At 38.0% G+C, this 13,717-nt stretch overlaps 1 protein-coding gene across 1 annotated transcript in view; it reads right to left on the bottom strand.

The window, feature by feature from the left end:
* LOC110163988 (retinoic acid receptor alpha-A-like) overlaps positions 1 to 12,990 on the bottom strand; it is a 39,327-nt gene extending 26,337 nt beyond the window's left edge. Inside the window, exon 1 of the mRNA XM_020929006.2 lies at positions 12,507 to 12,990. Coding sequence (XP_020784665.2) covers positions 12,507 to 12,690 — 184 coding nt within the window. The 5' untranslated portion in view covers positions 12,691 to 12,990. The remainder of the gene's footprint in view (positions 1 to 12,506) is intronic.
* Between the last annotated feature and the right edge of the window lie 727 nt (positions 12,991 to 13,717).

Below are 13,717 nucleotides of genomic sequence, written 5' to 3'. Positions count from 1 at the left end.
CCCTCCTCCAGCCACTGACGACTTTGGACGTGAAGATTTGTCACTGAATTTTTTATTAAGAAACGTAGACTTGGTTCGGTCCTTTTCTAGTGCAGGTTTAGTCCCGCTTTATATAAATAAAAAATATCCTGACTGTGGACTTGATCTAATCTTTGGTTTGGTCCTGGTTTTGGTTCTGGTTTGGTCCTGGTTTAGACCTGGTTTAATCCTAGTTTAGTCCTGGTTTTGGTCCTGGTTTAGTCATGGTTTGGTCCTGGTTCAGACCTGGTTTAATCCTAGTTTGGTCCTGGTTTTGGTCCTGGTCTAGTCCTGGTTTGGTCCTGGTTTGGTCCTGGTTTAGTCCTGGTTTTGGTCCTGGTTTAGTCCTGGTTTTGGTCATGGTTTAGACCTGGTTTAGTCCTGGTTTGGTCTTGGTTTATACCTGGTTTAGTCCTGGTTTGGTCTTGGTTTATACCTGGTTTAGTCCTGGTTTAGTCCTGGTTTGGTCCTGGTTTTGGTTACCTGGTTTCCTGGTTTAGTCCTGGTCCTGGTTTCCTGGTTTTAGTCCTGGTTTAGCTGGTTTAGTCCTGGTTTGGTCCTGGTTTGGCCCTGGTTTAGTCCTGGTTTGGTCCTGGTTTGGCCCTGGTTTAGTCCTGGTTTAGTCCTGGTTTAGTCCTGGTTTGGTCCTGGTTTAGTCCTGGTTTAGTCCTGGTTTTGGTCCTGGTTTAGTCCTGGTTTAGTCCTGGTTTAGTCCTGGTTTAGTCCTGGTTTTGGTCCTGGTTTGGTCCTGGTTTAGTCCTGGTTTAGTCCTGGTATAGTCCTTGTTTTGGTCCTGGTTCCTGACTGTGGACTTGATCTAATCTGGACCCACAGATCTGGAGACGCTGGCACTGCTGACAGTTTACTCTTGTGATGGACGAGACTGAAGCAGAGGACATGTCCCTCCACGGCGACGCAAACGAGAAGATCTTTTCAGGATATAACATGGCGTGAAGCTCATATGAGTCCACTTTGCATAATATAGGATCTTTAAATATTTGATGTTGATCCAAGGCAAATCATTTTGTTTTTATAAAGATACATTTTTTAAGTCAATTTAAAATAAAAGCTTTATGAGAAAAGTTGACACGATATAGCTTTATTTTATCTTCCTGTTTTCTTCCACACTCTGTTCTTTCCTCTCCTCCCCTCTCTCTCCTCCTCTCTCTCTTCTCCTCTGTGGCCTGTTGAGTAGCTGACCGCTGGTTGAACCCGTGGTGACCTCACAGTGACCGCTCTGGGCCCTGCTCTGGTCTCGCCTCTGTCCCACTCTCCCTCTCTCTCTGCTGCTCTGTGGACAGAAGAGGCTCCCACACCCACCTCCAAACATCAACACAGGACTACAGCTACAATATGGAGCTCAGAGGACTTCAGGAATACTACAGAAATGGCGCCATGAGTGACTATGAAGCTGAACCGTAACATGAATCAATATTAGAATTTGAATTTCAGTGGTTTGTATAGTTTACTTAGGCATTCTGCAGAAGGAAAACAATCATTACAACTTCATAGAAATTGTAGATGAGCAGCAATATTTGAGTGATACAAAGTGGAATCAAATCCTAAATCCATTTTTATTTATTTAATTTAATGAGACAGAGACACAATGTTTACATGAACCTGAACAGGAGAGATGTTTGTACCAGGATGTAGCACCAGTGCCAATTTCCACCTGTCGTCCTTGGGCAGGTTCATGGATTAACTGTATTTAACTAACTTGGCTTTCAACTGTTCTTCCTGGAGACCTGTGTAGCATGTTTTGGGTTGGGTTTGGGTTTCTTGAAAAAAATCTAACTGATGGGTTTCAGATGACATCACAGCGTTCTATAGGCGAGTTTCAGCTGACATCATTGTTATTAAAAACCCGCATTGCATGCTGGGAAATATTTTGGTCGGAGGCAAGAAACACGGTAGCGTCAAACACAGTGCGTAACCTCGTGTATTTCTCCCCGATAATGGTAAATTCCTGTTGCATTATCAGATGCACAAATAGAAGCACGGAAGAAGGAAAATGTCTTTTTCGTATTCTGAGTGAAAAGATCCGCTAACGGAGAATTAAACGGCTTTCAAACATTCCACAGAGCAAACGTAGAAGATCCTAACAAACCGTGGACTCCAACAAGTTCAACAACACATCGAGACTCTTGGAGGTTTTCATCTTTTCTGCTGTGAATGGCCCAGGAGTTTCCACCAAGTCATTGTGGATATCACCAAAGTGAATATTTGTCCAGGTAGTTGGCGATTCAGACCAGAAATTTGGTTTGGTCCACCAATTTTTTTCGGGGTTGAAAAGGGTGATTTGGCTCCGTCGATGCTTATGACCAATTTCTGGTCAAATGGTCTTGGGTCCTCTGCTGTTAGAGTGGATAAATAACCGGGATCAATACCCTTTACGTGCTTTCTCGCTCCGTCCGCCATGTTGAATTAGTGTTTCTTGCCGCCGAATAAAATAATTCCCAGCATGCAATGCGCGCTTTTGTCAACAATGAAACTCACCTATAGGCCAATATTAATAAATACAAATGATGGGCAGTTAAAACGAATATTGTTAAAATGCTAAATTATGCTGTAATACAGTGAGCAGGGCTGTGCAAAAATATCGATATATCGTACTGTTTAATGATATGATACAGAATCGATATCATGGGCTGCTGTACCAATATAACGCCAAGAGTATTTTTTGGTATATTTTACTAAATTATTTTGTTAGAGTGCTACATTTTTGTTGCTTGTTTAGAGGAAGGAAACTCGTTTATGCAGCACAATTGACATACTCACTGTTCTGATGATTAAAATGGGTGTGCTTCATATTCACTTTGCACATGGAATCGTATTGAATTATAAGTGCACTGTATCGAGATATGTATCGTATTGGCAACTTCTGAATGATACCCAGCCCTAACAGTGAGTTCTTGGGTTTAGTCAGTAATTGAAAATACAAGGTTCAACATTTCTGAATTTACCTTTTAGATATTTCGTGGTAAAATACAATGTCAAAAAGAAAATCTGGCCCTTGCCCCGTCTGGGAGTATGACATCACATTTTAGAACCTGAAAGCAGACCTCATCAAACATACGGCCCGGGGTCCAGATCCGGCCCTCCAAGACCTTTAATCTGGCCCTCGACTGATTTTCTACTAAAATATTTTAATTATATTTCCTATTAAAATATTAAAATTAAATATAATTTTCTGCGGTGTTTATCATAGCAACGTCTCCAGCGTCTCTGTACGTGGCCCCTCCCACCAGAGCAGCACAAATGAAGACTTGTCTCTTTCCAAACGCTCTTAAAGGACGATCGTTTTGACTGTTGACCGTGACACCCTCATCAGAAAAATGTCCAACATGAGAAAAGTGGAGCCGAGTGCAGGATTTTCCAACAAAAACTGACTTATTCCTATTAAAACACAAGTTTCAGGTTGTTCATGATATGATAATATTTTGTAAAAGAAAGAGAAAAAAGATTTGTGTTTCTCTGTACAAATATTTGAACTTATTGTTATTTTTGGAGTATATATGTCATGAGTTTTCTGATCCGGTCCCTTTAGGATCAAAGTAGGTTGGATACGGCCCTCAGACCAAAATGAGTTTGACACCCCTGATCTACACTATAATTTGTGTCCATTAAGATACCAGGCAAAGCAATAACATTTCCATAGTGACGCATGTGGAATTCCCTGACAGGAAAAGTGACACAGTGTCCCTTTAAAGCCAGTTGCTTTCTGATGACAAACACAAACTTGAAGTAGGGCTGCCACCAACAATTACTGTGAAAATCAGTTCATCTGTGGATTATTTTTTGTGTTAGTGTTGATTAATCCACGTTTACATCACAAATGACTCCAGCATTCGCCCCAGATAAAGCTAAAGTGATGTCGCAGGAGAAGAAAATAACAAATTAAACTTCCTGTGTCATTTTGATGCACACTGCTAAAGGCCGCCACACACTGCAGGATTTTTTGGTCTTAAATGATTTTTAAACGTGTGACAAAAAGCACACGCCACAGACACAAGGAGAATCTTTTGAGACTTAAAATCTCTGACCGGAAAGACTGCAGCGGGATATGAACACAGGATATAAAGTTGTGAGCACGATCGCCTCAACTGTTTCCTGTCTACAGTAAAACCAGTCGATTTGAGACTTTTAAGTGTTCAAAAGATCAGAGCTCTGCACTTCTAGTTTAGATACAAGTCAAAACTGTGTTGTTATTATTTGTGAAATGTAGTGCAAAACTTCAGATTAGGAGTGTGCAAAAATATCAAAATACTGATATATCGTATCGTTTAATGTGATGATACAGTATCAATATCTGCTGTTGGATCGATATATTGCCAAGAGCATTTTTTTGGTATATTTTACTAAATTATTGTATTACAGTGCTACAGTTTTGTTGCTTGTTTGAATGAAGGAAACTTTTTTATGCACCACATTTGACATATTCACTTTTTTGATTATTAAAATGTGTATTTCATATAAACTTTGCACAAGAAGTGGTTTAACAAAAACTTTTAGTATCACAGCCATGTGTTAGGCTTTATTTTTTATTGAACTCTATTGAATCCATTTGAAATATATCGTATGGAATCGTATCGAATAGAAAGCTCACTGTATCGAGATATGTATCGTATCGTGGCCTATGTATCGAGGTATGTATCGTATCGGCAAATTATTAATGATACCCAGCCCTACTTCAGATACATGATTTTTAATGCACAAAAGTTTGGTAATAAAATGCACAGGAAGTAGAGGCAATATCGCTAATCTGTAGTTTCACCTCGATTCGTGCGCTGTGTGGATGTAAACAGACACAGTGAGGAACTACTCTCACCTTTTTACTTTTAAAGAACGCATCAAATTGCCTTAATAATGCTGTTTTGTGGATTAGGGGTCATTATCTGCACAAAGCAATACTGCATTTCTATGGACAATATGGGTGAAAATACTGCAGTTTAACTTACAACTTTACGAGAGTGTGTAATAATTATTTTCACTATATGTTACTGTATATGATATAGCTCAAAGTCACATTGACACCACAGACATGAAGAGCGCAGCGGCTTCAAAAACCGCACACAAAGACACAAAGTCGGGTCATGCCTCTCCGCACTCGGGGAGAAGCAAATGGCAGCCTAAATCGGGCAAATTCTCCTGTCGTGTGTGGCGGCCTTTAGGCGGAGTCATAAAAGCGCCTCATAAAACCACGTTTCATGGCCTTTTACAAGCCTGTGTGAAGATACTCGACGAAATAACTTAATGAATTAGCCAATGATTATTTGAAAAGTTTGTTTGTTGTGATTAATAGTTTTGCTTGTGATATTTTTGGACTTTTGTGTTTAATTTTACAGTCAGTTCAGGTCAAAGGCACTGGCAATCCTTGAACCTCAACGATGACATTTACAGGCAAAATTTAGCTCAATTTAGAACTGTCATCCTGATGCCTCTCTCTAATTCTGCAGGAGTTGGTGCAGGATTATACAGTATTAGTTGTAAGGCCTGAAACAGATCTGCATATTTCAGTTTTTGATCAAACATTTGCTCCTGGACGAGTCATTATAACAACCGAAGATCTGTATTTTATTGAGTTTCTTAATGTAATTCAGGACAATAAAACTCCTGCTGTTAAATCCGATTTGAATTAATGTCAAGGAATTAGGCCGGAGAGGACTGCTGCAGCTTTGGGCACACTGTATTGGCGTGATGTCTTGTGCTCACATTGCAATAGGAGCTCGATGCAATTTAGTCTTACTATAAAAATATTACAGGAGAACTGTGAATGCATCAATAACACTGCTTTACTTCACTGTGGTATTCAGTACTAGGGATGGGCATGATTAGTCGATTAATCGATAATTGTAGGTTGCTGTGCATAGTGTAGAATGACCAAACGTCCATGTCCGGGGACAAACGGGGGTCCGGACATGTAGCTCTGCACTCAGGAGGAGTGAGCAGACACAAACAGTCGGTGAGCCTGCAATATGCCGAAGTACAAATGCGGATTTAACGATGACTTGTACAAAAAATTCCACACTTTCCATTCAGGTTGGGACAAGTGTGAGTCCATGTGCACAATGTACAAAGCAGCACATATGTTTCGGTGTCCAGTGGGAAAAAGTTCACCAGGACACAGAAAACATGAAAAAGTTTTGCCAGGTGAGAGTAGCACAATGTGGATGACGAGGTCCCACCTCCCTCCCCCCGTACGGTGTTCTGGTTTTGACAAACGCAAATATGGTCACACTAACTTGTATTCCACTGAGTCGTGTCCTTTAATCCGACAGAAGTTGAATCGCATCAGCCACAAGAGCTGTTTTTTTCTTTGCTTAGTTTATTCAAATGAGCCATGCGGTTTTAAGTTTAGTTTCTATGAGACTTGTGCAAAGCTGCATTAAACACATTATAATGTCAAACGGGCTGATGTGGCTCTAGAGTGGTTACGGTTTATATGTCGTAAAGTTGAATTTATTTATGCAGATTAGTGGTGCAGATAGTAATAATAATGATGATCATTTTAATGTAAAAATATTAATGATTAAATCGATAATTGATCGTTAATTCTCCCAACGATCGATTAAGAAAATTTTATCAAATGCCCATCCCTAATCGATACTAAAACTAGTAACGAAAAAGTCATATTGACAGGACAGAGATGAAGTTTTCCTGACTGTCTTTAGAATGATGTTGAGTTGTATCAGAAGAAGTACAGTATACACACATGGAGCACTATGGAAACTACTGGACCACTGAGGATTACACACTTATAAGACACATGGGAATAGAAAAGAAAGTACTACGACTTAATGTTGAAAATCACATTCTGTTGTCTAAATAAAGAGTATTTATAGTATCATTGTGGTGTCAGAATTGGTATGGACTCTATAAGAAAATTGAATCGAATGCCCATCCCCATTCAGTGCTACAAACTTTAACTATAATTGTGAAGCCTCTACTATGGCTCATCCAGCTGGTTGTCAGAAGTGTTGTAATGTATGGAATGCTCTTATCTGACCTCTTTAATCTTTATCTCAAACATGATAAGGAAGAATCTGTGTCTTTACAAACCACAGGTGGGTTCAGAGATTACAACAGAAGAGTCAGGGTGAGAAACTGTACTTAAAGGGCCCATATTACACCATTTTCTGCTCCCTGTTATAATGTTTCCTCATCACAAACAGACCTGGAGTTTTTGTTTTGTTTCTTTCACACACTCCACTGTGTTTTTAAACTCCATGCACCTTCACTGAATTCGTTTGGATGATTTCAAGCTCTGGAATTGCCAGTCTGTGCTGTTAACTTGAAAACGACCACTTCATGACATCACAAGCATTTTGAGATTTGGAAATGTAGACAGAATAATAAAGAAAAAAGAGTTACTCAAACATGTGTGAATGAAACAAAACACAACTCCAGGTCTGTTTTTGATGAGGGAACAACATTTTAACATGACTTAAAAGATCATAAAGGTTTATTTTGTGCCATATATGACCTTTAAGTAAAAGAGAAGACAAGGAAAGCAGTCCTGAAGTCAGCTCAATGCAAGAACAAGACTTGGACAATAAACAGCTCCACCCTGACAGTATCTGATACCCAGCAGGAATCATGTGGTTGCAATTTAGATTATTGTTTTAATAGAAATCTGTTAAAAAGAACTATTGACAAAAAGACTCAAATACGCACTGACAAACGAATACAAGAACATTTCAGAACATGTATGCATTTGATTTGATTGTGATGAATCTTGGAGCTCCAGTACACAAGCCATAAGGAAGGAGGACTGAGTGTGAGAGCCACTGTCCAAGATAAATCCATAAGTACACGCCCAGATCTACTGTCATTATCCGACTTGACACCTTTAAAATTTTACCAACTGCACTTTTTTACACAGATTTTATTTTATTTTTTACATTATTCTGTGTTCTATCTCCTGTAGCCATAGATATTGCTCAGCTTAAATGTATTCACAACAAAGGTTGACAATTTTCACTAAATTTCAATAGAAACTAAAACAATGAATGTGACCATAATGTTTGAAGTTCGCCGTTTTATCCATGAAGACTTTACTCCAGTCTGCTCTTTTTTGTAATGTTTATTACTAGGGACGTAGCAATAACCCAAATATCGTGATATCGTATCGTCAAAAGTCTAACAATATAATATCCATCACAATATATCGAATAAATCAATTTGCTTAAATTCATTGTTATGGTGCAGCAACAGCTAAAAAAACAGGGAACTACATCGACCATGATATTTGTGCTGTTTCAGTCCAATCCACATGTTGAAATAACAGTTATTAAGCACTTTTAAATCTTAATTATTTGGATTATGATGAGACAAAGGGAGCATATTCACAGTTTTGTTAACCTACATAAAATATTGGAATAAATATTGTACCGTGAGCTGCATATCGTATCGAGAGAATTGGATATTGTTACATCTCGATCAGTTTAACTACATACTTTTACAGACTATGTATTTATCACTAAAACTGTTTAAATTCCAAGAGAAAATCTGATCAAACAGATCTCAAAAATTGGAAAACTGCTAAATCGAACAATGACAACGACAAAGACAGAAGAAGTCCCTGAGACAGTCCAGCCATAATCACAGGGTGTAAAAAGCTGCAGGGAAAGCATAAATGGAGAGGAAAAACCAAGAGGCGCCATAGTGTACAGAAACATCTGTGCAGAGTACGGACCGGAGACCCCAAGGTCAAAGTGGGAAACACCTCCAAACATTTAAAGGTAGTGAAGAATGACCCAGCAAGATTCTCTGGGGCTTCAGATATAGACTGACAGACAGGATGGTGAAGGAACCAACCATTAAGTGTAGGAGAAGCCCAAACAGGAAGAGGAGCTGAGATTTAGCTCTAGTTACACGCTCTACATGCATCGCATCAGCTGCATGCTCTGCCTGTGACTATGCATGACTCAAATGTCCCTGTCAAATAAAAATAAATAATAAATACATTCAAATCATATATTTTTTAAAACATTGCGGTGGTGGATATAGCAGAGGAAAGCAATACCACAAAACACACATCTCCTTTCCACTGTTGTCCATAAAACTTTATATTAATCAACTAAAAAATATTGGTTGACAAAAACTTCATCACCCAATTATGTAATTTAGGGAAAATAATCCATAAAAAGCCATAAATATCTTCAGAATTTATTGGCCATTGGTTTCTCTGTATTCTAATTGGCACTGGCCATGAAAAAGCCCGTATTGGTTGATCTCTAATTTAAACGCATCCAGAAAACAAAAAGACTGAAATCTGACAACCACATAGGACATGCGGATCAGGGTGATCAGGGTGAGCAGTTTTTATTCAGAATAAGAGGAGATTTTATCGTTTGCAGAGGAAATTATTGTACTATAAAAATTGCAGCCTTTGATTTCCTAATTCAGATTATGATTTCGTTTGCGATTAATCCTGCAGCCCTGCTTATGAACTTTATGGTCCAGAGTCAGTGCCGTGGAGGAGCTTAACCCACATCACATTGTTGTCATTCTTTAGCATCGCCATAGCAACAAAAGCCACGTTAACAAGAGAACTGTGTCAAACTCTATTCTGCCCACTGTGGCCACTGCTCAATCATTACCATGGGCCAACAACTACAAAACTACAGAGAGAGCAATGCACTTTAATGCCACACTAAATACTGGAATTATAACAGGAAATAATGTTTAGTAAGAACGGGTCAGAAGTAGATGTGTCTGGTATGTAGAGATTTCTTTAGACTTTCTTTTTTTTAACTATTGAAATGAGAAAAAAAAAGGAATGAAAAGAAAGAGGGAAAGAAACTGCTGTTTACTTACTCCATTAGTTTAGTAAAATAACTAAAAGTGATAAATAGGCCAAAATATAAATATAAAGGGGCCTAGCTGTATGGTTATGCTGCAGTACCACATGACTTTTATTTTTATTTAGGTAAATTTAACCTTTATTTTTTTTTAAATTTACTTAAATTTGGGGGGAAGGGTGGGTTAGGGATGGGGAGCTTTGTTGTTTTATGGTTGTTTTAGGCATTGTTTTATGTTTTTGTGTCTTGTTTTCATGTTTATCATTGGATTTTATTTAATGTAATATTCAATTTTCTTTAATAAAATATATAAATATTTTTAAAGTAGTAAAAAAAAAACTAATATATTTTTTTTTTTACTAAAGGGTATTGAGACACCTTTATAAAATTACTAGTGAGTTCCAGACAATTTAAATTTAACCAGGTATTGTTTAAAGTCACAGTATGTAATTTCTGGAGGTGGCATGACATGATTCCATCAAAATTGAAAGTTTAAGTCATAGTTCTGAACATTCTCCATAGATATATGTTTTATGCCAGACTGTGGAAGATTATAGCCAAAGAACAGCAATAGAAACAAGCAGGAAGTGGCCCTCCTCCAGGCCAAAAAAAGAGCACAGTTTGTGGAGATACAAGCCCGCTAAAATGTTTTCTACGTTCTTCAATGCAATAAACACAACCAAAATGAAAAGAGAAAACATGCTTTTATGGCTAAAAAAGTTGGGCTTTAATTAGAAAGTTGTATTGACAAGATACAAACATTTTTAACTTCATTTTGATCCTGAAAAAAAGGCTAAATACTCAATACAAGATTTGACAAGGGTTTTTTGTTTTGTTTTTATCACAAAATAATAGTCTAGCTTCTTTGATCATGTGGTCACTTACTTTTAACAGAAGATACAGGAGAAGTCCAAAATATTGTCCAATTAATTCATCAATTATTCACACATTAGCAGTTCTACTTTACTTTTTTCCCATAGACAAAATGTATTCTCTTTTTACCAAACTCTAAATTCATGGTACTGACATTGGTATTTCAAGTTCCTCTCTTTTCACAGTAGCCTGCATGACAAAATATACATGAACTTAAACTTACAGTAATATGAACATGTACTTGTTTGGATGTTTCCTGTGTCACATCCTTGAGACACTAATTGCATAGCTTACCTGATGTTATTTTCAGAGCTCTTACTCCTAATTGGATCAAGTGAAGAGGACACTTGAGTTTATGACTGTTGCAAAGCAGAAATACTGCAACATCAATATTACATTTTACCAGTCTTCACTTAAGCCAATAGACCTATAATTCAAAATAAAACCAGCCAGGCACTCCAAAAACACATTTTATAGATGCTTATGTTCAATTTACTGGGTGGTACAAACTTAAATCAGTATATTTCAGCTATATACGACCTCTTATATATAGCTGAGATATTTTTATTACTTATTTTCTATTTTATTTTTACTTGTACATATACATTTATACAAGTATGCCTTATTTGACATCAATCTCTCTCTTTTGTTGCTAATTTATTATTATCATTTACAGTTTAACTCTTTGTTATTTTAATATATTGTAATGTGAAGTGTCTATGTAATTTCCCTTGTGGATCAATAAAGTTTAAGTCGAAGGCTAAGCTTGTTTTAAATCAGCAGGAATTAACCAAAAATGAAAGTGGTCTAAACTTGGACTACATTTGGTCTACATTTTGGTCTGATAACTGATTTAACTTATTTATTGGCTTATTTATTTCTATTCTATGATTTTGTTTTTATTTTGTTTTACTGGTTTTATTATTTTAAGACTAGTATTATTTTAGTAGTTTATTTTATCATCTTATAATTGTTGTTATTATTATGTAGTTGTGCAACACTTTAGAAACTGTTTGTGAAATGTGCTATAGAAATAAAGTGGATTGGATAATGACACGAACAAATGTGTAAACCTGATCTGTATTTAGTACTAAACCAGAATAACAATATTTAAACCAGCAACAAAATAGAACTAAACCAGGACTAAAGAACAGAAGGACTAAACCTGGACTTTTGTCAGAATTAATCAGTTCTAAACCAGGACTAAACCAAAGAACTAACCCAGATTTATGGTGCGAGTTTATCTATATAAGGCCTAAACAAGGTCAAAAATAGGGTTGCATTCAGTTTTGTACACATAAATACAGGGACTAAACCAGGTCTAAACTACAGAAGAACTAAACTAAAACTAGAAATCCTGACATTTATCAGAATTAACCAATTGTAAACCAGGACTAAACCACAAAAATTATCCAAGTATAAGATTTAAATTATACATACAAAGCGTAAACCAGGTCAAAACTAGGGGTGCATTCCTTCTTGCATGCACACATAAATATAATGAATAAACTGGGACTAAAACTACAACTAACCCAGGTGCAACTTTATCTATATGGCCTAAAATAGGTCAAAACTTGGGGTGCATTCATTCTTGCACACATAGTACATAAAAATAAGGAATAAAACAGTACTAGACCAGAACAGTACCAAAACAAGTGTACACCAGGATTAACTGCGCTCCAACCTGAACCAGAGCAGATTAATGTAAACGCACGCTAGATCTAAACTAAACCAAAGAAAATCAGTGCTAAAATAAACTCCAGAACACAAAATAATAATAAAACAGAACTTCTATTTGCAGTGTGGACCTACATTGTGAACATCGGTGCCCGCGCCACTCCGCCTCCAGCAGCTCCGGGAAAAACGCCGCCAAATCGGGCTGCCCCTGCTCCTGCTCCTGCTCCTCGGGTCCGGGGTTCGGGCTGGAGCTGGCGGTGTACAGGTCCAGGAGCTCCGCGGACGGTCCGAAGGCGTCCCACTCCAGGTAGTCGAACATGGTGGAGGGTCCCGGGACAACCAACCAACCAACCGCTGCAGGTCCCGCTACGCAACTGTGGACATCCAGCAAGCGCGTACACAATACATAGACATTACACAGACATAACACAGAGCGAAGGGGCGTGTACGCACCAGCTAGCACAACTTGTATCCCCCCGTTTATCGTTAAAATGTTAAATATTTCTACACAAAAACAGACTTAAATATATTCCTGGGCTTGTTCTTGACTTGTTCTGGTAAGTTGTTCATTGACCCAGCGGTGCGTCTCGGTGTCCTGCTCGGTTTCAGACTGCGGGTACGGATCGGGCAGGGAGCGGAGTTACCTAATGCGGGCGCCATGCGTGAACTCTCCGTGAACCGTCTTCGCTGCGGCTGACCTTCGCGTGACCCAGCCGCGCCGTGACGTCACCAGCGCGCAGGAAGACGAGAGAGGCTCCGCGCGCCGTGAAAGTGGCAATTTACTAAATTACAACCAATTCTGTGCAAAACATGATTTTAATCCCTCATATTTGGACTTCATGCGTTTGTGTAATGCACTCCCTGAAGAATTTCTTTATCTCTCAAGGAACATTTTGGCAAACCAATATACACCCACATATACCCAGTGTGGGAAGGTGACTTTTAAAATGTATTCCCCTACAGATTACAGATTACATACACCAAAATGTAGTTTGTAACGTAATCCATTAAATTACTTAAACTGAGTAACGTAATCTGAATACTTTGGATTACTTGATTTGCTGTAGAGAAGCAAAGATGAGGATATTGTAACATAAGATGTTTTGTCTGATAAAAGACAGATTTATACAAAACCACTGATTTGTCCCAGTTTTATACAAGAAATGTCCCAGGTATTTCTATTTTTGACCAATTTGATTCTGGTCAAGAGTAAAGAGAAGCATAATTTGTTATTTGTTTTGGTAAAATACAGAAAAACTGCTTAAAAATGACCAAAACACAAAGAAAATCTGACTGCACAGACCCCAGGGTTCTGATAGTTATGGAAATCCTGGAAAAGCCATGGA

Source organism: Boleophthalmus pectinirostris, unplaced genomic scaffold (genome assembly GCF_026225935.1).
Source record: "Boleophthalmus pectinirostris isolate CB_2022bp ecotype Guang Dong unplaced genomic scaffold, ASM2622593v1 HiC_scaffold_6, whole genome shotgun sequence".
In the NCBI taxonomy this organism is placed as follows: Eukaryota; Metazoa; Chordata; class Actinopteri; order Gobiiformes; family Gobiidae; genus Boleophthalmus; species Boleophthalmus pectinirostris.
This window is presented reverse-complemented; position numbering and strand designations above follow the sequence as displayed.